The sequence below is a fragment of the Xiphias gladius genome, chromosome 5, assembly GCF_016859285.1.
Source record: "Xiphias gladius isolate SHS-SW01 ecotype Sanya breed wild chromosome 5, ASM1685928v1, whole genome shotgun sequence".
Taxonomy (NCBI): Eukaryota; Metazoa; Chordata; class Actinopteri; order Istiophoriformes; family Xiphiidae; genus Xiphias; species Xiphias gladius.
The window spans coordinates 8377605-8401604 of NC_053404.1; the positions used below are offsets into that span (position 1 = coordinate 8377605).

General features: G+C 39.5%; 4 protein-coding genes across 15 annotated transcripts in view; 2 read left to right on the forward strand and 2 right to left on the reverse strand.

Moving 5' to 3' along the window:
* Positions 1 to 182, reverse strand: part of fen1 (flap structure-specific endonuclease 1) — an 11645-nt gene extending 11463 nt beyond the window's left edge. Inside the window, exon 1 of one of the 2 annotated variants that reach the window (XM_040126838.1) lies at positions 42 to 182. The gene's annotated coding sequence lies outside the window, so the exon portion shown is untranslated. The remainder of the gene's footprint in view (positions 1 to 41) is intronic. The other variant, XM_040126837.1, reaches the window with a different exon arrangement.
* Positions 69 to 10532, forward strand: tm9sf1 (transmembrane 9 superfamily member 1). 10 transcript variants are annotated; one of them, XM_040126828.1, is made up of 10 exons: positions 72 to 170; positions 631 to 751; positions 2902 to 3116; positions 4004 to 4135; positions 4906 to 5028; positions 5268 to 5626; positions 7059 to 7213; positions 7497 to 7682; positions 8580 to 8853; positions 9405 to 10532. In XM_040126828.1, exons 3-10 carry the CDS (start codon positions 2910 to 2912, stop codon positions 9796 to 9798), a joined length of 1830 nt encoding a protein of 609 aa, XP_039982762.1. In that variant the 5' UTR covers positions 72 to 170; positions 631 to 751; positions 2902 to 2909; the 3' UTR covers positions 9799 to 10532. The 10 variants fall into 10 exon arrangements, with proteins under 10 accessions (XP_039982767.1, XP_039982762.1, XP_039982769.1 ...); XM_040126829.1 differs by lacking the exon at positions 72 to 170 and adding an exon at positions 178 to 396; XM_040126833.1 differs by lacking the exon at positions 631 to 751 and having other exon boundaries at positions 69 to 151.
* Positions 10533 to 11066: 534 nt separating this feature from the next.
* nanog (nanog homeobox) lies at positions 11067 to 13835 on the reverse strand. 2 transcript variants are annotated; one of them, XM_040127309.1, is made up of 4 exons: positions 13185 to 13832; positions 12329 to 12708; positions 12101 to 12244; positions 11067 to 11664 (listed from the first exon to the last, which is right to left on the reverse strand). In XM_040127309.1, the coding sequence occupies exons 1-4, from the start codon at positions 13576 to 13578 to the stop codon at positions 11299 to 11301; spliced, it is 1284 nt and encodes a 427-aa protein (XP_039983243.1). In that variant the 5' UTR covers positions 13579 to 13832; the 3' UTR covers positions 11067 to 11298. The 2 variants fall into 2 exon arrangements, with proteins under 2 accessions (XP_039983243.1, XP_039983244.1); XM_040127310.1 differs by lacking the exon at positions 12101 to 12244 and having other exon boundaries at positions 13185 to 13835.
* A 3946-nt stretch (positions 13836 to 17781) lies between these two features.
* Positions 17782 to 24000, forward strand: part of ipo4 (importin 4) — a 20704-nt gene continuing 14485 nt past the window's right edge. Inside the window, 12 exon segments of the mRNA XM_040127318.1 lie at positions 17782 to 18205; positions 18557 to 18643; positions 19141 to 19220; positions 19339 to 19380; positions 19598 to 19727; positions 19864 to 20043; positions 20284 to 20349; positions 20472 to 20573; positions 20724 to 20807; positions 21519 to 21674; positions 21825 to 21878; positions 22137 to 22255. Coding sequence (XP_039983252.1) covers positions 18140 to 18205; positions 18557 to 18643; positions 19141 to 19220; positions 19339 to 19380; positions 19598 to 19727; positions 19864 to 20043; positions 20284 to 20349; positions 20472 to 20573; positions 20724 to 20807; positions 21519 to 21674; positions 21825 to 21878; positions 22137 to 22255 — 1166 coding nt within the window. The 5' untranslated portion in view covers positions 17782 to 18139.

Genomic DNA, 24000 nt, shown 5'->3' on the forward strand with positions numbered 1-24000 from the left:
GTTGAATTAGGTTAAACGTTTTAACTATATAAGGGACTCACCAGTCAGCTGTTACACTACTTTGTTCACTTGCTCTCTGGCGTCTCGGGCGCGAGGATCTGTATCTGTTTCGCGGGAAATCGAGCACAACATTCTCAAAGACCCTGAAGAAGTGCGTATCGATAATGCAGGTGGGATTAAACTGGTCTGATGTAAAGAGGAAGTCCTGGAAAGGCATTCGATTGGTTCGTTGAGGTTGAAGGAAATCCGGTCAACAGAGCAAAAATAATAGAGTCGTTCAGTTAGATGTTCGGGCCGTTTAAATTTTGGACTTTCGGTGGTGTTAATCCACGAAAATAAACCACGTTAGTTTCATATAGTATGTGAGAGGGGAATATTACGGGCTCCGAACAACAGGTAACGTCGGAGGTGTGTTTTTGTTTCTCCGACCACTCCAGAAAACTTAACCGAGTCGTCGTTATTTTTATTATTTAAGGTGACGTGGAGTCGAACCCCTTCTTGTAAACTGTCCCGTGTCAGTAAAAGTACTCAGTGTACCCGGATATGACCGTAATAAATGAATAATACGCTGGGACATTGCATTCAGGCTTTCCAAGATGTTTAACTGTAAATCTTTACATTGAGCTCCAGTATCAGCTCATACCTGAGTAGAGAGGGGGCTATCGAGGCCTGGAGTCAGAGAAATCCGGCGTACAGACAGGTTTTGTTGGATCTGCAGCATCGGAACTGAAGTGACGCAACAGTGACACTGGTAGAGTAGATTTTTCTAACTTATTTTCTGCAGTAATTGGCGGGCTCAAAATGAAAATATATGTGTCTCGTTGTAATAAATCACTGCTGATGTAGATCAGTTGTTTGTTTTGTATGAATCCTCATTATAGCCCCGTTTCCTTCCACAAAAGCAGCGAGACAAATAGGATGTGCCCTGCGTTTTTTGGCATTTTTAACACTCGACCCTGCTCGTAATTCAGTAATTTGAGTCATCTTGGAAAAGTTTCTACAATCTTTTCACACCTGGATTAGAGCAGTTGATCCAATTTGTCCAGGCAGATTCCCTCAAACTCCATCAGACTGGATGAGAAGCATCTGTGAACTGCCGTTTTCAGGTCTCTCCATAGATGTCCTATTGGATTTAAATTTGGGCTTTAGCTAGGGCGCTCAAGGACACCTAAGAGACTTGGCCTGAAGCCACTCTTAGGTCATGTGCACCCTGGAGCAGGGTTTCTTCAAGACGTCTCTTGATTTGGCTGCATTCATCCTTCCCTCAATACTGACCAGTCTCCCTGTCCCTGCCACTGAGAAGCACCCCCATAGCACGATGGTGCCTTTATCATGCTTCAGCATAGGCATGGTATTAGCCAGGTGATGAGCCCTGCCTGGTGTTTGCCAGACATAGTGCTTTGAGATCTGCTCAAAGAGTTCTTTTTTTTTGTCTCATCAGACCAGAGAATCGTTCTTCTCATGCACTCAAAGCCTTTTAATTGACATCTGGCAAACTCCAAGCGGGCTGTCATAGGCCTTTTACTTAAAGTGGCTTCTGTTTAGTCACTATACCATAAAGGCCTGGTTGGTGGACTGCTGCTGAGAGATGCATCCTTCCAGCAGGTTCTCCCATTCCTGCAGAGGACTTCTAAAGCTCTGTTGGAGTGACCATTGGGTTCTTGATCACCTCACTGAACAAGGCCCTTCTTGCCCAGTTTCTCAGTTTGGTAGGGCGGCCAGCTCTAGGAAGAGTCCTAGTGGTTCCAAACTTCCTCCACTTCACAGTTATCGATACTACTGTGCTCCTGAGAAGCTTATCAAATTAGGGTTCTTGGTGGTTGTCCCGGCACTAAAAAATCAGAAGGTCCAATGTAATGCTACACTGAAGAGTTATAACGAGAGACAGTTTGACACGAGATAACAGACAAGTGATCAGCTTCTTGAGACTTCGCTTTTTTGCTGAAACTCGAGTTTACCCAAAGCCATTGCCAGCATGAAGTTGTTCTAGTCTGAAACTAGCTCACCTCTCAATGTCTTATTTTAGTGTCACCAGGAAATTCATTTGTTCTGAATGTTACAGCATCATCATGTTGGTGCTTTAGTTTACCACATCTGTGATGTTTGGCCAGTAATGCTACATAAGTCCTGACCATGGATTAGCCTTTTAAATTCCTCTTTTTATATCCTACCTAAAAAACAGATACCTGTTCTGCTTTTTGAGACAGTAGAAGTTTCTTCACCAAGATTGAGGTCTAGTCATGTGACAAGATCTCATGGTGTATAAGGTATACAATCGGAAGACATAGTATGGCGGGTCATTCATTTTGACATGTTTGCCTACATACTGCTATTACAGGGCTGTCTAATAGCTATTATGATGCTTTTCAAAATACGGTGTTAAATGCATTTTAGCATGTGAGTTTAGTATGGAGTGTACCAAATATGTCTCTAATACACTATTTTGAATATGACTGAGCTCTATCATACCTATGAATTGTAGGAAGACCCCGTAAGGATGGACTCCTAGAATGGCATCTCTGGGCAATATTACTTATTTTCTGCTCTCACAAACTCATAATGATAAAGCTGATAGTGCTAATTCAATTCTGTTCACAAAACCCCACCCACTGATAAAACTGATGAAATGCATTGTAATTCATAGTAGTTACAAAGTGTCTCACAGCTCTGTCTGAGTTTTTCTCTTTTTTTTTCTCAATGTGTTCTTTGGAACATTTAGGGGGTGATGTTGCATATAATTCTCTATTTATATAACTTGACATATAAATTTTCACATATCAGCTCTAAATGGCATGGACAAAAGCTCATTTCTTGACTTGAAATAAGAGGCATACTGTAAGTCTCATGACAGACAGTCTAGTTTAAATCACACCTGCCCTGATGAACTATCCATCTTTGCAGCAGGGGTTATGCAGTGTGGACTAGGATATCTGCCAGGTGGCTGCCAGAAGACAATGGGGCTGCACTGCATCTTGATCCTGTCCTTGTTCTCAGGCTGGATAGTAGGCTACAAGCAGGGGGAGAACGTGACTCTTTTTGTGAACAAAGTGGGCCCTTATCATAACCCCCAGGAGACATATCACTACTACACCCTGCCTGTTTGCAGGCCAGAGAAGGTCAGTCTAGTCATTTGTTTTAATGGTGTATTATTGGGCTGTTGTAACACACAGAAGAATTGTAGATTATTTTATCATGCTAAATGTACTGTAAGGATAGTCTCAACATTTCTTGTAAAAATGCTTTTATCTGAAAAGTACTGTATCTCCATCTGGCCATCAAATTATAATGTTGTCATATAAAATCTTAAAAAAGGGTCCAATCAAATGGATGTAAGATGGCTTTTTTTTTTGGTTTTGTTTTTTGTTTTTGTTTGTTCGTTTTTTTCTGTATTCATGTATTTCCATGTGAGCAGGATGTAGCATTGTTAGGAGACTTTATCTTGGGACTTAATTGAAGTTAAGTGGCTGGCTTGCAACATTTCAATTAATACAGAATGAAAATAATGACCTTTTACGGAAAAAATGGTTGATATTTAGCTATAAATCATGTTAAAATTTATTTTTGGCACAATATAAAACTATGAATAATATACCCAGAGACACAAGGTAATGACAGAAATTTTCATTTTATGTGAGTTATTTATCTATCTACTTGTCTGTGTTTTACTGTTAGGAGATTGCACCTTCCAGCATAACCGAGTTTTGCCCCCTTGGCTAAGGTTTAATTCATTGTTCATGGCTTTGAAAAAAGTCATTATTGGAAGTGTGTTGGTGTTGGTGGCCAAACAAATTTCCAATAGCAGTATTTAATAGGATATGGCACTTCAGCACAGAGCATACAGTGATAAAGTATGTAGCCAGCTGTTTTTGTTTTTGTTTTTTTTCCAGTTTACCTTCTATAACTGCCTTATGGCATTATGTGCTATTTTGAAATCACTCGCTCACATAATTATGACCAACTTTTTTTATACCCTGTAACTCATATTGTAATACTTCTTCTTCAGGTACACCACAAGTCCCTGAGTTTGGGAGAAGTGTTGGATGGTGACAGGATGGCAGAGTCGTTATATCACATCCGTTTCAGAGAGAATGTGGAGAAAAAAACTCTTTGTCAGCTCACTCTTTCAGAGAAACAGGTGTTTATCTACACAAGTAGGGAATAGTTTTAACTTTGTATGTTGCCAGATATCTTGGGTTAAGTAACAATACACTCAGCTCATAGGTGATTAAAATTGTGTATAATTCATTAAGTAACTAGATTTTAAATTGAATTTACTGTATGTCATACTGTACTGTATGTCATATATTTGTCCATGAATGCTGGATGCTGCAAGAGAAGGATAATTTAATATAACTTTTTCAAATCCTGTAAGGTTAAAGTTTTTTATAAGTTTTTTTTTATCATCACTAACCAATTCCTCAAGTAAATGGTTCTCTCAAATATGCTAGTCTATTGTAATGTAGTTTTTTTTTTTAAAGTTAGTATACAATTAAAATGATACATTTCCCTCTTTACAAATATAAGATAATGGAACTGAAACTTGTATTTAAATATTTGAAGTTCTTGCAGGGTGTTTGCTTTTATTGCCAACCTCTTATATGCTTATATTATTTCTGATGCTCTAATGGTCACTGTGTACTGTCACATCTGAGTTGCCTTGTATGTCAATACCTGGTTTGGAATCTGGAGAAAAGGGTGATGTGGCAGAACAGGTTCATCACAGATGTTTAATTGAATTAGGGTCATAACATCAACAGCAGCCTCTATAATAAATCAAGCTGACATTTCAATTATTTCCTCAACTATTCCAATTAAATAAAGACTTAAAATATTGGTTGTACTGAAAGTTGTGCCCTTGATTAAAACACTGGGGATGTGATCCATGGTATGTTTTGTGTGTATTAGGTGGACCAGCTGCGTGAGGCCATTGAGGAGCTGTACTACTTTGAATTTGTCCTGGATGACATTCCAATCTGGGGGTTTGTGGGATACATAGAGGAGAGCGGCTTCCTGCCTCACAGCCACAAGGTAAACCTGCTGTCCTTCTGAAGGTTTGTGGGATATGTGGAGTAGACTGAAATGTTTGAGAGAGATACAGAAATTGACAGACTGTAAGTTTTGTTAATTTTTAGCTTTATGCAAAGTTCCTGTTTCAGCTTAACCACTTTCACTGTCAAACTCCAGTTGTTGTCTTTGTTACCTCTCACTTCCTCCTCTCTTTTTCTCTTTTGTTCTGTCTCTTCCCCTTTTTCTCTCATCTCCAACAGGTGGGTTTGTGGACTCACCTAGACTTCAACATCGAGTACAATAGCAACTCAGTGATCTTTGCCAATGTTTCAGTAAAAGAAGTCAAACCTGTTCCCCTGGAGGAGGGGGCCGGTGCAGTGGTGGGTGGAGTTGGTTTGGGCGGGGGAAGCCTGACTGTCACCCACACCTACAGTGTGCACTGGTTCGAGTCCCCTCTGCCTCATGCCCGGAGAGCTGAGCGCCTCCGAGACTACTCATTCTTCCCCAAAACACTGGAGATCCACTGGCTGTCCATCATTAACTCGCTGGTGCTGGTGGTGTTGCTGCTGGGCTTCGTCATCATCATCCTTATGCGGGTCCTTAAGAATGACTTTGCCAGGTCAGTAAGCAAAGCAGCTTAAAACGGTCAGCTCAGTTGATGGTGAATGGTCTCATGTGTAATATGAAAGGCTAATCAAATTGAGAGGGCATAAAACCCAGCAACACTATGGGTTATATAAAAACCTAAGGGGAAAAATAAAGACTCCTTAAGTTATTAAAATATCTTAAATGCAGTCATTAGAAGTTAGGTTTTTTTTCATAATGCAGTACTGATTTTTGCACAGCATGTCCACTGTTAGATGAATATAGAACAGGGTTAGTAGACTAATATGTATCCTTTCTGCATCAGTAAATAGGAGTGTGTTTAGTTTTTGTTTAGGTAGTGTTTAAACAGTCTGTCAGTTAATCAACAGAAAATCAATTGACTAAAATTTTGATTACCATTGTCATATAGGTATATTAAATGCCTAATGTTTGCTGATCCCAGCTTCTAAAATTTACGAATTGCTGCATTTCTCGGTTTAATATCATTGCATATAGAATATTTTGGGGTTCTTAAGTCTTTGTCTGCCAGAATAAGAAAGATAAAAAATTATTTTCAGACATTTCACTTCCAGGTGCATTTAAAAGGTCATAACATGTTATACATTTTGCTTTTGAAGTCTACATATATTCTGTGGGACATAATAGTGTGAATTATATAACATATATACATAATTGCCATTATAGTCTTTCCTTCGAGCATCTTAACTTCTTACATACTGTGTTCTCCCAAGATAAGGTAGTATATGGTTACATACAATATCTTGTCCAACCTTAAAGACATAAATTGAATTTTAGATGTTTTTAGAGCCTTGTCATTTCTTCTTTTTCTTGTGACAAATTACCAATACGTTCATATGGACATTTATTTAAATACATCAGCTTTCTTCTACATTCAAGTTGCGCATCCCTCTTAGATGGAATCTTTTGATCAGGTGAGCGTCACGGAGCAGGGTTTGTCCAGTCAGAATAACTCGTAGGCAGGACATCTGTCGTACTGACTTACCCAGCAGGAAGCTACATGTAAGGAAATGTTCTGCATCTCTCCGCCATGGAAATTAATCTGAGGATAAAAGATTGTTTTATGCCGAAATCATAATTGACATGAGTTTTAAATGTGGGCATGTGTTTTGGTAGGTGAAGCACTGAATTTTGAGATGGATGTATTGCCTGAACATATCATTTTCAAACTTTAGAGGATGGTCGCATGCTGAGGCACTAATGGAAGTTGTAAGCAGATGGTAGTTTTTTGGCTTAAACATGCAAAACCACTGGTGGGATTCTTTAAACCACTATACCAGTGGTACCGAAATTTGTGGACACCTAGTTGATCTACATTCCTTGCAGAAGTGTATAAATGTAAATGAGAGTTCTCCTGTGGTCTTTCTGTTTGTTTGGAACCCAGGATTATAACATCCTGGGTAACAACACTTTTCCCTCACCTGCAGATACAATGTGGAGGAGGAGGGCGGTTGTGATGATCTGGACCAGGGAGACAATGGCTGGAAGATCATACATACTGATGTCTTCAGGTTTCCCCCTTACAAAAGCCTGCTGTGTGCTGTGCTGGGAGTGGGTGTTCAGTTCCTTACCCTTGCCACAGGTGAACATTCATTCTCAAATACACACAAACACAGCAACACAAACGACGGATTTTGGACAGACACACAGAGGTCTTCTAAATTCCAAAACAGTATCGGGACTACCATTATTCTGTTCTAAAACTGAGCAGAGTAGTTTTCTGAGAACCACCTACCCATAGCAACAGTTTTTGTATTGAACACCACAGTATGTGAGAAACCTGATAATGACATACACACACAGATCATATGTACAGACCTCAGATGCAAGAGTAAGATCACCGTAATGTCTCTTCATTCCTATAGGGATCATCATCATGGCATTGTTGGGAATGTTCAATGTGCACCGCCACGGTGCCATCAACTCAGCAGCTATCGTCCTGTATGCTCTGACCAGCTGTGTGTCAGGGTACATCTCTTGCAGCTTTTACACACAGATCAATGGCCATCACTGGGTGTGGAACATCATCCTCACCTCATGTCTCTTCTCTGGTGAGTCAGATAAAAGGGGTTTGCGATCACTTCACACTGTGGTTGTAAGAGCAGGGTAGATTGAGTTCACAGAACACATGTTCAGGTCCTTGTAGCAGCATGCATGAACACTCTGCTGAGGAGGAATCAAATTATCTCCTAACTTTATCTCGACTCTTGTATTTTTCCTCTCACTATTTTCCATTTAAGCATTAAAACTGTTAAAAACTTGAGTTGAAGAAGGATATTTCAGAAGACATGATGACAAATGGATACTTATGGATCAATTTTAATTCAAGTTTTACCTTTGAAATTGTGTATATATCTAGATTATGGTGTTCAAGGAGGCAACACTGTTATTTTTGCAATATGAAAATTAATCTTTCTCAAGAATAAATATCATGGATGTTAGCTGTCACTTCCCTTTGCTACTTTTTTTTTTTTGCAGTGCTATAGTTGTTCATACTAACTTTTGCTTTTAGCTTTTACGTCAACATTTAGAAAAGAAACTGGAATGATTTCACTCAGGCCTAATGGCTTACCAATTCTCATAGTGCCATATCTAAAGAATGAGGCTGGATGTGTAAAGCACCTTCTAGTGTATCATGGCAGTCTCCATTAGTGTTCTATGTAAAAGTGACAATGCTGCTCACATGGTTAATGAATTACTGATTTATCTACAATGTATTCACAGCATTTACAGTTTGTACAAGCAATGGTTCAGGAAGTTGTTAAAAGAAATATGCCCTCTGGCACATAATATTTTAGTCTTGTAAGTAATTAAGCTGCCTTATTTCATTGTTGTTTCATCATTAACACTGATATAATGGGTCATTTTTAACAATACTCTGAAAGAATTATCTGGAATTATTAAAAACAATGACTTTCCTTAAGTCACTTGGTCATTCAATCCCACAGCTCCTCTGTTCCTGACGTGGAGTGTAGTGAACTCGATCCACTGGTGGAGCGGCTCCACTCAGGCTCTGCCAGCCACCACAGTACTCCTCCTGCTGGGTTCCTGGCTGGTGGTGGGCTTCCCCCTGACCGTCATTGGTGGCATTGTGGGAAAGAACCAAGCCGGCAGCTTCCAGGCACCCTGCCGCACTCGCAATATCCCCCGACAGATCCCTACACAGCCCTGGTACAAACACACAGTCGTGCACATGGCCATTGGCGGCTTCCTGCCTTTCAGGTGAGCTGTTCTCAAGTGTAGAAAAGTGGTCCATTATTAACATGAAAATTGAATGGCATAAAGTTTTTCCTCTCCATACTGTATAATCATTGGGCAGAGAAGTAAAAAGGTTTAAGACAAAACTAACACCAGAGGTAAAGGCCAACATATTTTAGGGCTTTACTCCAAATTAAGATAAACAATCAATAACAACTAATTTTTGTTGAAATTCAGAGCTCACTACTACTACTGCTTGGTAGCAAGTAACAGGATACCCTACAATGAGACTTTATTTTTATGTCTAGAATTTTAGTGTAGGATCATTTATTGTCAAATAATGAAAATACCTTTTTGTATTACTTTTTATTATTTAGGTCCACAATGGTTTGGATAGCTTTCTACCTCTACTATCTCATCATTTTGAAGTATTACTTTATCATTTTGACTGATATGTCAGCACTTTTAGTTATTTTTCTAAGGATGTATCCACCCCCAATGGAAAATTTGAAGTACAGCTACTTGGATTCCATTTTCATCACACTAATTCCTCCTTTCTATCAATTTTCTCTCAGTGCCATCTCAGTGGAGCTGTACTACATCTTTGCCACTGTTTGGGGTAGAGAGCACTACACCCTCTATGGCATCCTGCTGTGTGTCTTCGCCATCCTTCTCTCAGTGGGCGCCTGCATCTCTGTGGCCCTCACCTACTTCCTGCTGTCAGGGGAGGACTACCGGTGGTGGTGGCGGAGTGTGCTGAGCACTGGTTCCACCGGCCTCTTCATCTTCATCTACTCCGTCTTCTACTACCAGAACCGGTCATCTATGAGTGGCCTGCTTCAGAGCACAGAGTTCTTTGGCTACTCTCTGCTCACAGCACTCGTCTTCTCGCTGATGCTGGGTAGTGTGTCATTTTGGGCCTCACTGGCATTTATTCGCTACATTTACCATAGCCTCAAGATGGACTAGACAGAAATGTGCATACACACAGCTCTAAACAAACCTTTCCTCATAGCACACATGGACAATCTTCATTCTCCTCTCTTGCTCTTGCAGTCATATACACACAGGCACACACACACACACACACCTGTCATGGGGTCAGTGGGAGGAGAAACAGGGGCCTTTACCTTGATACGACAAGAACTAATGAATGAACTACAAGAGTTATTGTTGGAATAAGAGACGGTTGGTTAGTTGGATGGATGGACGGACAGATGAAGGGAAGTAGGGGAGGGCGATATTTCCATCAGGAGCAGACAGGTAAAATGTACAATAAGATACGAGTGAGCGGATTTAATTATTGTATGATGTAGTGTGGCATAGTCTGCTCTGGTTCTTACTTCAATGGTCTACCAAGGCTTGGCAGGATCTACACTTTTTTTCCCACAGTACACTGGTTACCCACTGAGACAGCTGACTCATACTGTAGATTTGTTTGATTATAGAGCAGTACAAGTGTTTAGTGACAATTATACTCCCACACACATAAAATTATGTCAGGCTATTCAAAAATAAAATGTTTTACACTGGTCCTGTTATACTCGACATGACCCAGTGAGTGGATAAGAGGAATTTGGCCTTGTAGATTGAAGGGCTGTTGCAAAATGCTAGTGATGGGAGCAATATTGTCATGTTATGGTCACCACTGACTGTGATTTTGGTTCTATTGTAAATATTGTCTTTTCAATAAAGTGCTTTTTAATACAACATTGCCAGCTAACAACTCCGGGGTTTTTTTTTGTTTGTTTGTTTGTTTTTTTAAATACAAGGGTGTATCGATTGTACATCTTCCTTTATAGCCAACTGTAACACTAGCCTCAATTATGTTAAATGAAAATTCCACACGTTCTAGTATTTTGAGCTTTCAAAGATGAAACTGCCCCACTAGTCTTGATGGCTAAAATACAAAGTAGTTTTAAATTTTACAGGCCACAACCTTATCAGTGATGTCACAGCAGGTGTTTCCAACAAGCTGCTAATGGCAAAACTGTCACATCTCATCTATCTTGTTCTATTCATTCACAAATTAGAGAAAAGTAATGTGGATGTATGTCATTGTGAGGTAACCATATCATGCTCACAGCAAAGTGAAATGAAGACAATTTTTGAAGCCGTATTTGTAGGAAAAGAATTTTTGAAATGTGTGCACATCAGATCTGTATCAGTACTTTGCTTTAAAACAGTTCCAAAAAAATATATAAAAATATAAAAAAAATTGTAATACAAAGAATGCATCCAATAATGACCCATTTAATATCACCAAGCGCAAAGAACACAAACATACATTAAATAGTTGCGTATAAAAATAAAACTTCAAGATTAAAAAGTAAAATACTTTTGAACAGAATTATGAATATGTACACCCAGCCTGTTAATTACAAACTACAGTCAGGAAACTTGAAGAGAAGAATGTAAACATGGCTGTTTGGTAACATCTACAGAAAAGCGCATCAGCTCAAACATTGACTACTGGTTGGCGTTGTGCCCTATGGCTGTGTATAAGGAGCTTCGGTTGTTGGCAGGCTCATCATCTTTGATTTCCAAACTGATATCATGCCCAGTGTTATTGGCAGTGGATGAGGTGAATGCACTGGGGTTGTATTCATAATAACTGAAACCTGGGGGCATGGACCAGCCAGTTGCCTGGGGCCTGTTGGGCACTATAGACTGGGAGGAGGTGGAGGACCAGGAGGGGTAGCCAGCAGATCCAGCAGCACTGCCCATAGCAGCCAGATAGAAGGCCAGGTTCTTTGGAGCGGTCTTCTTAAAGGCTGCTTCCATCGTGTGCTGGTTGTAATGCTCCTTGAGCTGGGACTGGGCCTCTCCCTTATACTGAAAGACAAAATAAATTAGAATGTACTTTAGTAGAAGTATCAAATTTATATAGTCTCCTATATCACAATATATTGGTTGACTGTTTTGTCTAATTAAGGCCATAACCAGGCTACGGTTAGGCCTCCATTAAGAAACATCTTGCTCTAGGCCCAAGCCACTGTTTCACAGTGGTGTGATCCTACTTTAAACTGACTTCCCAAACAACTTTTCTGCCTTTACTATTTTTCTTAGTGTCAAGGACAATGTATTCTTCAGAAATGCATCATTCTTCAGATTTACATTAACAAAATATACACGTTTGTATAATTCATAAAGTAAAAGTCCCAAAATATGCTTTCATCATATTTTGGAACTTTAATATAAATAATATGTAATTGTATATATATTGCATACTAACAAATTTTATCTACTACAAATAATGGGAGCTACTTGCAGATGGGATGTGTGAGGGAATGTTTGTGTATACGGTTCCATGAACTGGGCTGTCCTTGTTGATGGTGTAGCGCTCAGACACCCAGCTAGTATCTTTCTGATGCCTCCTTAGCTTCATCCTTCTGTTCTGAAACCAAGTCTTTACCTACAAACAAGATCCCAGCTGATCAGAAAGTTTACATGAATTCAATTTTGTCATGCTTATTATCTTTATTCTTAAAGTCCTCACCTGTTTGTAGGTCAGCCCTGTCAGTTCTGCCAGGTTCTTCATTTCAGCTGGGGTGAGATACCTTTGAACACTGAAGCGCTGGACAAGAGCATTCATCTGACTCTCTGAGAAGGCTGCCCGGACCTTTCCTTTAGGGTTATTTACAGCAGTAGTGCTTGGCTTATTAGGGGCATTTATGGGTACATGTAGAGAGGTGATGTTGTTGGTACTCCCATTCCCTATGACAGCAAAGGTCTGTGGCTCCTCCATGAGAGAGCTGGAAACATCCTTGCTGGCAACGGGGTTCCTGCTGCCTGCCTTGTTAAGATTTTTCTTTTCCCAGCTAGCAGGGTCTGCCTGGTGCAGACTTCCTTCTCTGCTGCAGCTGGAACTCCATGAATCTAAGTGAGGGGGAAGAAACTGTGACTAAAATGAGCACAAGTCTATATGGTCAACATGGATCAGAACAATTATTTGTCTAACATGGGGTTTTGTTTTGTCAGCGAAAGTTAACAGGAGAGACTTATGATTCAGTCACCACTACAGTACATTCAAATTTGTATAGGCATTTATTTATGTTGGCACTAGTCAAATTCTGTACCGAGATGTAGCCACTTTGCTTCAGCCAAGTAAATATCAGTGGCGGGGTATTTGGGAAACCCTCTTAAAACCATCATGGAACTGAATCAGACTCAGTTGCCAATTATAGAGGAAGAAATAGTCGTTTTTAGCATCCAAAGAGGAGATGTAAGCACTGACACAAGGCCTTACATTAAGTTTCAGGTAATGCTGCAAGTTACAGGGTCAGAGCTTGACTGAATTTCTCTGAAATGATTAGCGCCTTCGGATAATGCAAGATTGGGTCAGAACTACATACCTGGCGGGGTGTGCGCCTCCGAATCACTAGTTGAATCGCTCCCGGCCCGCCTCACCCCATTTGCAGTCCGGTGTGGTCTGGCCAGGAGCAGACAGCCTGCCTGGGTGTCACCGAGGTAGACAACCCCGGACCCCTGGTAATGATGATGATGCCCGTTCACAGCATGCTGCTCTGGTGTTCCAGGCGGAGATTCTTCGTGTGTCCTGGCGGTGGTGGCGTAGAAGGCCTGTGTCACCCCGGTGTTGTAGTTGCTCGTGTCCGTGACTCCGGCTTCGCCCCAACAGGTCAAGTTCCCGTGGTTTAGCTCGGGCCCAGGTTGATACACGAGGCCATAGGAATAGGCATGGTAAGAGGGGTTGTAGTTGTAACTTATCTGTGCCTTCCAGTCTGCCATGTCTCTGGCAGATTTTGAGCGTCGCGAGAAAAAAAATGGAAAAACGCAAAAAAAACAAAACCAATCAAACAAACAAAAAAAGACAAGGCCAAGTATTGTTGCCAAAATTTCCTAAACTCAAGTAGGAAAAACCTGCATGACCTAAGGGGCAAATAAATGCAAACCAATTAACTTCAAAAATTGGGCCCACCTTCCCAGAGCTTGTTTATAGAGGTGCGTGTGGGTGTGCGCAGCAATGTAGGTGGGTGTTTTGATTTGAGCCAATCTCCAATAAATCACTTTTATTGGCCACCATACTTGACTTTCAAATTCTGTTTCCGGGTTGGAGACAAAAAAAGAAAGTAAAGTTTGAAAAAAGCTACTAAATAGCAACCATTTTAAATGCGCCCTTCTTATTCAAAACTGTCACGGAAGTGGACCTAAGTTCAAAATGTTCAGATTATATATAGAAACACTGAATATTTAGAATTACTTTGTCTTTCTTTTAGATAGTGATGTCTCAATACCAGAGATCATACAAAGGACAATGTGGATTAGAATAATTTTTATCAAGGCTGGATTACCAATATAGGCAAAGCATGCAACTACTTACCTTCTACTACCTGATGGCCCGAAAGGCCCCAGATTCACTGTGTTGTCAGCTGTTTTGCAGTTATTTCATTAAATATAATTTTGTTTGGTAAATCATTACACAAGCACAGAATCACCTTGTATGATAAGGACCTTAAGGTGAGTCCTTCTTCATTACCTAATTTTGAGGCCCTATGTTGAAGAGTGTTGAGTGTCAAAATCTAATTTTAATAGCTAGTTATTTTTGGCTGATACTGTGCATATTCCTAAATTCATTTTTGTTTAATCGAATTGCCACACAGCACACTTTGCGCTATGTAATATTCCAGCATGGGAACACTGTGCACAATCCATGAAGAACAGGAGGAATGCCCCGCACCTGTCTTTTAACAGGGCTTTTGAGGCTCAGATTGTTACTGCTGCTGGTGTTTTTTGGATGTATTTGTTTTAGTATCATACTTTCAGCTACCAGATGCATTCTTTATATCCTCAATAAGGAAAGGGCAGTGTTGCAACTGAGTGATAATGCACTTTAGGAAAATGGGATATTTTTATGGTATCTTGAGCGTTGGTGTGTAAATGTAAATGTTTTTGTTTACCAAACAGTTTTACATTCCCCTTTGATGACCCAATTGAAATCAGTATTTGCACATTAAACATAATTTAGTAACTAAATGGGGATACAAAAAATATAGCTATTATTAAATAAAGTTGTATATAACCTTAACATGCTGTCTTGTCAGCACATAGGCTCTAGTTCTCAACCCTCGAGCATGAGTCTGTTGTGTCCCCTAATGGCATGATTAATTATGTTTTCATGATTAAGCCATTCAGTCGCAGATCAAGACTCAGATTAGACTAAATGTATCAATGGGTCTCAAGCATGAGTAGTTTATGGACCTATAATACTTCTTTTTCTGCATTATTGTTAATGATTGAGAAATCCAAATATAAATCCAAGGCAGTGGGACCAATTAGTAAGAGGTATTTGACAGATAGTGCTGCCTGGGAGGATACATTTTGCCTCAAATATGATTTAAAACACATATAGTTAATTGTTCTGTATTTTGCACATAATTGTTCAAAGAAAGACTGTAGCTTCAAATCCCAACAGCCCCTACTGTGTACAGCAAATTTGACATGTTGATGCAGAGTGCTTTTTCCCACATTTGCAGGCCTTTTCACAAAGATTAATTAGATTAGCCTGCATGTTACATTCCACTTAGTTATTTATGTTCCTCCTCCTCGGCTGTATTGATGTGGTAATGATTCAGTTAGTGGTGAAATGATGTGAGAACAGTGAGTCTAATGGACACATTAGCATTTCTACTGATCTCTGCCTGGACAGGGTGTGTTTGTCTGATCTTGTATGAGCAAAGACATAGGAGGGGGTTTACTGTGTAGGTGTGTATGGATGGTGGGTGTGCACATGTGCAGTGCATTAGCATTTGTATATGCTGAGAAGACTTCAAATTGGCCTTTGATGACCATAGGCATAATGTACTGTATTTTGTAGGTGTATTTTTACCAGGGAATTTGATATTGGAAAGGCACAGCTTAAGTCAAAATAGGGTGTACTATTTATAATAGCCAGGCATTTTGATCATTTTAATCACATTATACATTTATGGTTTGTTTGTATATCTCTGTTGTTTTTGTATTGCTACTAAATGAATCTTAGAACATTTACGTAGAACATGTTCCCCTTGTATAATAAATCTATCAGTAAATGCTAATAACCAGTAGGTTTGAGTATACCACTTGCAGTTCTCAGATGACAAATAATGGCTTCTTTGGCGTTAACTTGTCCTACAGTCTGAGAGCAGATTAGTCACTGAAGATGTGTTTTCAGTTTGGGTGTGTTTTTTGTTTTTTTTAAAGTGTGAGGCCATCAGTCTCTCTTTTGTTGTCTTAAAAGTTTGCAAATGACCTCTCATGTGGCTACATTCTCAACACAGATCATGGAGTCCAGCCTTTCCCCAATTAATAATTGCCTTTCTTCACCAAAGGATAGTCAGAAATAGTATTTTGATTTTAAAAAAAATACTTGATTACAAGTAGTAAAAGTCCTATATTCAAAATTTTACTGAAGTAAAAGTGTAGAAGTATTTTTGGCTAAATGTACCTAAGTATCAAAATTAAAATAACTCATAATGTAGAATTGTCCCTTTTGGTCATATATTTTTACATAGATAGTGGCCACTTTAATAGGTACACCTATACAATCTAATGCAATCCAATACAATCTATAATGTTCATGTTTGTTTACACGATCATAGAGGTGTTAATTCAATTATACATTTTAGCATTGAGATCACAGTACTGTAATGGACTGCATTATATTCAGATGTCTTTTTTAATATTCTGGCCCCCTCCTCATGTACAGTATGTAAACAGGGAAGACAAAAAATCCGAAACAACTGTCATTTTAATGCAGTCTTGTTTAACACCAACTTTAAGTATGACGTCAATAATAAACATATAATTAAATTTACACATTTTTGACAATGTTACCAAAACTGAAAATTAGAAACTTCATAAAGGTAGAATTTATGGCTGACCAGTTGTATTGAATTGTAATCGACTGTACAAGTGTGCCTAATGAAGGGGCCACTCGCTGTATAAATATTACCAGATTATCATTACTGATTTGTGTATGCATGACTTTATTGTGGTAGCTGGTCAAATTAAGACAGATTTTAACTCTTTACAGGATCTAGTGTAATCTTAATCGTATTTTTAAGATTATTATTACTGTGTTTAAATCAGTGGATTTCTGCTATATGGAGGCCACCAAAGATACAGTATTTCAGATATCAATAACAATACTGATTCTGAAATGTCTTTATCAGCCTACCTCAAATCCATATACTCAGATATCTACTACTGAGGGGGAGCCATATGTATTACTGAGGGGGACACTTAACGGTAGAATAGAGACTCTATGGAATACTATGGAATAGAGACTCAAAGATTTCTTTGGTATTTCTGCACTAAATCTCAAACAATTAATCGAGTTGTGAATTGACAGAAAATTACTCTGCAACAATTCTTATAATGGATTAAACCCTTTAATGGCTGATAATGGATTAAGCCAAGGAAGAAAATGTCAACAATTGCCTGTCCAGGCCCAAAATGTAAGCACTGGAGTTTTGGTTGGAAAAAACAAAACATCCCCTTGGACTTTGAGAAATTGTAACTGCCTTTTTTTCAAAATTTTTTGACATTTTGCACACTAAACAGTTAATCAAAAAAGTAATCAAAAATGAAAATAATTGTTAGCTGCCATCTTCAGTCTGTATTAAAATATGTAACTTATCAACAGACATGCCCAGCATCATGATCATATACTGTATGTTTTTAAGTAACTAGTAAACATAACTGTCAGATAAATGTAGTGGAGTAAGTACAATATTTGCATTTGTAATGCAGTGGAGTAGAAGTTTTATGTAGCATAAAATGTAAAGATCAAAGTAATACATGTATATACCAAAGTTGCACAAATTCACTACCTGAGTCAATGTACTTTATTACTTTTCACCAATCGTGGATAAAAAATGCGTGCAAATTTCTGAACTTGGACATGTTGCACCATCCCCTCCTCTCCAATGGCAGGCGCTGTTTGTTTCCATCAGACTGAAATACTGATAGCTGTAGGTCCCTTTAACTCGACTCACAAGTAACTCGTGGTCGGTTCTGTCCCGCATTCTGGCAGTTGAATCACTAACGGACCAGATCGAGCACGAATTTATTAGCCTCACCTCTTCGGCTTGATAACTTCTTACATATCCGACTATTTAAAAGTGAATTTTGCAAACTCGGTAGCTAGCGATCGAGGTCGCCCTCAGAGGCATTGTTTCCATGTTTGGCAGGTACCTGGGACAAAGCTAGTAGCCACACCGCGAGAGGACAGTTTATCCAAGTTTATTAGAAATATTAACTGTAACAGTCAAAACAGATTAACAGAAGGTGATAGCTGTGAATTATCGAGATGACAGAGGAACTTGAGGAAATTCTCTTAAGGCTGACACAGCCTGACAATGCGGTTATCCACCAGGTGATGCCACAAATAACTTTGTTCAAGTTAGTATTAGTTTGTTAGACAGACGACAAGTTTGAAAACTGACATTTAAAGCTAACAGTTACCGAATTAAGCAAGCTAATTTGGCTAAATTTACGTATGGTAACGTACGACCAGCAACATTGATCATAATATTTAGCACCAATCTTTAGCTGCTTACCGCCAGTGAAATAACTTAAAACGTCATTTAAAAAAAGGAAATGTAAGGCTTGGGCTGTAAGTCTCTTGGCTTCATGTGGTTATTTGTATTGCTGCCCCTTGATTTCTACAATAATGTGTTTGTGGCAGCCAGTCGAACTTAGTGAAATTCCGTTTGTCTCCTTTTAGGCCACAGCCCAGCTGAAACAGGCTTTCGAGGACCCAGCTATTATACCAGCCCTGTGTGATGTCATGGGTGGCTCCCGAAACCCCCAGGTATTGTGTGTATGCCTGAGCAGTGAGAGATTTGCTTTAATCCTATGGGATCCAAGTATCATTTTCCAGAATGAGTTTGTGTATATGAGAGAGAGAGAATGTTAATCATTCAGTGAAGTAAGGAACGTTTACTTTAGCCAATTAAATTCTGCAATTACAAATTTCACAAGGTAAATGAAAAATACTCCTAGGAAAAGGAGACAGGGCATATCTTGCTGCCCTATGTATATCAACATGCCACACCCAGGGGGAAAGTGAATGACTTATAAACACACATGCATATACTGTAAATATGTATTATATATATGTATATTGATCTTGATGTTGTTATATTGTTCTTTTTTCTGTTATTGTGTACCTGGCTAAATTATATTTTGATACTTTGGCAACATTGTTTTATTTTAACTTTCATGCCAATAAAGCACTTTTTGAATTCAAGAGAGAGTGGGTGATGGGTGTCAGCTCTTGTCTTTGTGTGCTTTCATTTTACCTCTTAGATCCGTCAGTCAGCTGCAGTGATGCTGAGGTTGAGAGTGAAGAAACACTGGAAGAAGATTAGCCCTAATGACAGAGAGAGGTCTGTTCATAACTTTTGAATTAAGAATTTCTCAATATTGCAACATTACTCCCAGTTTTTATAGTTGAAAGTAAGTTGAAAATGAGTTTTAATTGTCATGTTTGCTTTGATCATACAGCCTTAAGGTGGTGGTGTTGCAGGCCTTCATGCGAGAAACAGAGTAAGCTATCCAATTTCTCTTCAGTTTATACAATAATAATTTACTTAGTCTTAAATTTCCCTGATTTTGTTTGTTCTAAATTACACTGACACAAATGATATAGATGTTACTTAAAGCATTTATGCCCATATTACATATACATATGTAGGTATACATACTTGTGAAATGTAATGAAAGAATAAGCCTGGACTCCTGTCCATGTATCTTTATTTTGCAGGCACACAGTGCAGCACTCGCTCTCCCAGCTGTGCGCAGTGATGGTTAAACATGAGACACCAGAACGCTGGCCTGCCCTGCTGCAGCTCCTCAATCAGTCCACCAAGAGCAGCAACCCTCATGACAGACAGGTACAGGACTCATGACACAGCCAGGAAGTTAGATAAGGTGTTTAGAGATGTTTAAAAAATTCAAACCTGTTATATTGCATTACATGGACTTTGTCAATGACATCCTTACAATATCAATGCTCCTTTGTCCTGACAGGTTGGACTTCTGCTGCTGAATAAGGTGATGGATTCCAACCCTGAGCCTTTCAAGCCTCACTACTGCCAGCTGCTGCAGCTTTTTAGTGCTGTACTGCAGGACCACAACAACCCAACAGCCCTGTACTACTGCATCCTCACCCTCACAGCCATAACTGCATACACTGGTTCAGAAGAGATGGTGAGGTGTTATTGTTCTCCCCTTGATATCTAGCAAGTACAGTTTCCTATAGTATATGGACATTCAAACCCAAATAGCTGGGATAGATTTCTATTTGTCAGTGCATTACCTTTTGATACATCAAAGCTTAAATTAGTTAACAAACCATAGTCTACGCCCTAAATTGTATCTAAATGTGGTCATTTTAAACATCTAGAAAACACTTTTTAATATCTGATGTGACATTTTGCTGGTCTGCAGAACCAGATGCGTTCTATCATCCCAAGTCTGATTGTTGCTCTGAAACACCTCATCCAGGCAGATCAGGTAAATTGTGATATGTTAAAGACGTTTGACAAGTGTTGCTGTTTCTGCTGCCGGTCAAGTGTATTTAAGGGTATGGAAAAATAAGAACTGTTCAGTTAGTGGGTTTCTCTGTGTCTGAACAGGACCAAGCCGGTGAGGCCATGGAGGTGTTTAATGAGCTCATGGATAGTGAGGTGTCCATCATCATCTCTCATGTTTCTGACATTGTCCACTTCTGTTTGGAGGTAAGAGCTGATTGTCTGCATTATATTTTTCCTTCCCAGTTTTGTATTCTGAATTTCATTTTAACTTTGGAACTTACAAATAATGTTCGTTATCTGAAGCTCAGTGGGCCATACAGGAGACATTTAACAATAAATGTGTGTTTGTGTCAGGTGGGCAGTGACACCACACTGAATGACTCTGTGCGGGTGAAAGCTTTCTCTTGCATCGCCTTCCTCATCAAGTTGAAGAGCAAGGTAAAGTCACCCCTCAACTACTATAAATAAATGACCTATATCTGTCTTTCAGTATGTAATGAGTAATAATGATCAAGAAGGGGACAACAAGTATCTATAGTATCTACAATATAGTCACGGTGCACTTAATTCCTTCTGAATCTATTATTCTTCAAAAGAGATCACAGGCAGCTGTCCCCCTGTCTTTTCTTGAATTTCACAGACAGTAAACTAAGGTTAAATTTTATTAACAGATAACTGTAGCAGACCTTGACAGTTATTTATTTATCATTGTAGGTATTTACACATTTCCCATGTGCACTCACTCCTGTTCCTAGTTTTGGCTAAATTGAAAAACAAACTTTTTTCAATTCTCTAGGAAATTTCTTCATCTGAGTTTAGAGAAAAACATTTACTAATAAAGTTTCTATCGCTTTTTTTCATTGGTGGAGTAAGCTATTATAAAGCCTTCAGAGGTACAGATAAAATAAAATCCATAAACCATATAACTTAATAATTCGTATTTCATTATTAGTGAATAATTAATAATTCATTGTGAACAAAAATGTCTAGGTGTCCTGGATCTGCATTTTTCTGTACAATGTCATTTTTTGATTACTTGCAAACAAACAGAGACAAGATTTATACTTTACTTTTCTGCTACATGCATTGTCAACTAGCTTATATTCACAAAATAGAAAAACAAAATACTTACCTTTTCCTCTACTTCAGACTGTGCTGAAGCAGAAGCTGCTGAACCCCATCCTGCAGGCCATTTTCCCGGTACTTATTGCAGCTCCCCCACCCGGTGAGCAGGATCCAGAGGACGACGAGGATGACAGTGGGGATGGCACAGACAATGAAAATCCCAAACACTGTGCTGCACAGGTGGGGAGAAGTTATTAAATTGTGTTGCTATACAGTGTGTTCCACTGTTGTGTACTGGTTTGTTGAAAATTTACTTTTTGGAAACTTCAGTTGATTCAGTGTGCAGTTCCAAGTAAGATTTAACTTGTTCCATTGTTTCTGTATTTCCAGATTATTGACACTATGGCACTCCATATGCCTCCAGAGAAACTGTTCCAACAACTGGTAAGTCATCTAGATGTTGGATCTGAACAATAAAATGTGACCTCTTGCACTAAAGTTAAATATAGCATATACTTTACTTTCTTTTTCAGTTTTTTGTTATGGTCCAGATAAATCATTTCACATTATATTGAGTCATTTCATTGAGTTGTTAAAATATTGTTTAATCAAAGTTTTATGTAACTGTGTTTAGATTAATTAAGAGCCCACTCTCATATATCTGCCTCTTGACAATGTAATATGTTGTGTCCTGTATTTTAGATGCCCCTCACTCAGGCCTGCCTTACCAGTGAAAACCCCTATCAGAGGAAGGGGGGTCTTTTGTGTCTTGCTGTGCTGGCTGAAGGATGTGCCGACCACATACGCACCAAGTATGTTCAGTTGACGTAAAAAAAATTGTCAAGTTTCTCTCCTATTTATTTTTCTCTGAGGACCCATATTCTCTGTGAGGGATGGTCTGTTGGCTAACTAATAGCAATCGCTAAGATTTTAGTGATCCTGTCATTCCCACCAGGTGACCCCACAGTCTCAGCATGAATCTCAGCCTGTCTCTCAGAATAGCCACACAGAAGAGTGAACGCTACCTTCAAATAAATCTCTCTTAGAGAGAACTCTTAGTCATCCTGGCCAATTAATCTCTCCATCAAGATACCAACACCAAACCCGCCTCTTCATCTCCTTAGGGTGAGAGGTCATGAGAAACCTGGATGTCATGTTTGATGACCAGCTATTCTCATCTGACCATTTTGTATCTGTCTCCCAGTTGTGCCGCTTTGGTCTATGCAACATAAGAAAAATTAGGCCTTACCTGACTCAGTACACCACCCAACTCTTGGTACAGGCCATGGTTATCTATATCGCCTCGAATACTGCAATGCCCTTCTAGCGGGCCTCCCTTGACGCGCAGTGAAACCCTTACAGATGGTGAAGAATACAACAGCTTTTATGGTTTTCGATTAGCCTAAAAGGGCACATGTCATTCCACTACTCATTGACCTCCACTGGCTGCCCATTGCCTCCCAAATCAAATTAAGGTCACAAATGCTTGCATACAGAGGGACTTCTGGGTCTGTACCCATCTGCTAGAACTCAATCATACAGGCTTATGCTCCTTCTGGCCAATGCGCACCTCCAAGGAACGTCGCCTGGCATTGCCATCCCTGCACGCGAGGCTATCACAGTCCAGACTGTTTTCGTTTGTGGTTCCCCGGTGGTGGAACAAGCTATCAAATGTTATCAGAGCAGGGGTGTCCCTCTTTATCTTCAAAAAACTCTGGAAAACTAATTCCCAACATGCCTAACTAGCACTTAGGCCACACTTTCGGTGCACTTCTTCACCGGATCTCCTTGCTGTTTGTCTTTTAAATGGATCTAGCACTTAACACTTACTTCACAGTCTACTTACTTCAAAGTCGCTTTGGATAAAAGCATCTACCAAATGAGTATATAAAAATGTAAATATTAATTTGTATAAGGCCCCCAGGGACTCCACAGATGAATTTGCACATTGTGTGGTTTAAAATGAACTCAACTATCCAGAATTCATCAGGTGTCACATCTATACCTGAACTTCGCCCATGGACCCAACTACCAGCCACCATTGGTCACTCTGTGACCTATGACCCATGACGTCACCAGGTCAACAAAACTCCAGCACTCCTTTGTCTTGCTCTCTCTCTCTTCACTGCTGCTTCAATAACTGCTTGGCTCTCCCTCTCTGCAGCATGAGCTGCCGCTCTCTGACGTCTGTTTGGCCTGCTTGGAGCAGACTGCTGCACTGAACCCTGTCCTCAACGGCAGCAACGCAGGAGCCTGCCTAAGATTAACCAATAGTGAGCAAGTTTAATTTAACGTCAGCGGCTACGACATAAAGGCTGCACGCTGATTTTACAAGCAACAGGAGCCACAAATTATAACCTGTAAGGAGAACAAAGGAGTGACCAGTGATCTCCTCGGCGCCACAGAAACCAGCAACAGGACCAGCCGAAACAAAGACTGTTTAACTTTTGTTAGTGTATATGTATTGACTTGGTTGGATTTGGTTGCATGTGACTAACTAACCTCTCTTTTAACCTGGTACCTTTGTCCTACATGAATTGGCCTTAAACATAGATGCATGCGTGGA

Coding starts and splice junctions, on each gene's coding strand:
- tm9sf1 (XM_040126833.1), top strand. CDS start 2,910: ATGCAGTGTGGACTAGGATATCTGCCAGGTGGCTGCCAGAAGACAATG. Junction 5,627..7,058: donor CTTAAGAATGACTTTGCCAG/GTCAGTAAGCAA, acceptor CCTCACCTGCAG/ATACAATGTGGAGGAGGAGG. Junction 8,854..9,404: donor GGCGGCTTCCTGCCTTTCAG/GTGAGCTGTTCT, acceptor ATTTTCTCTCAG/TGCCATCTCAGTGGAGCTGT.
- nanog (XM_040127309.1), bottom strand. CDS start 13,578: ATGGCAGACTGGAAGGCACAGATAAGTTACAACTACAACCCCTCTTAC. Junction 12,709..13,184: donor GGAGGCGCACACCCCGCCAG/GTATGTAGTTCT, acceptor CCCCTCACTTAG/ATTCATGGAGTTCCAGCTGC. Junction 11,665..12,100: donor TTCCCTCACACATCCCATCT/GCAAGTAGCTCC, acceptor TTTGTCTTTCAG/TATAAGGGAGAGGCCCAGTC.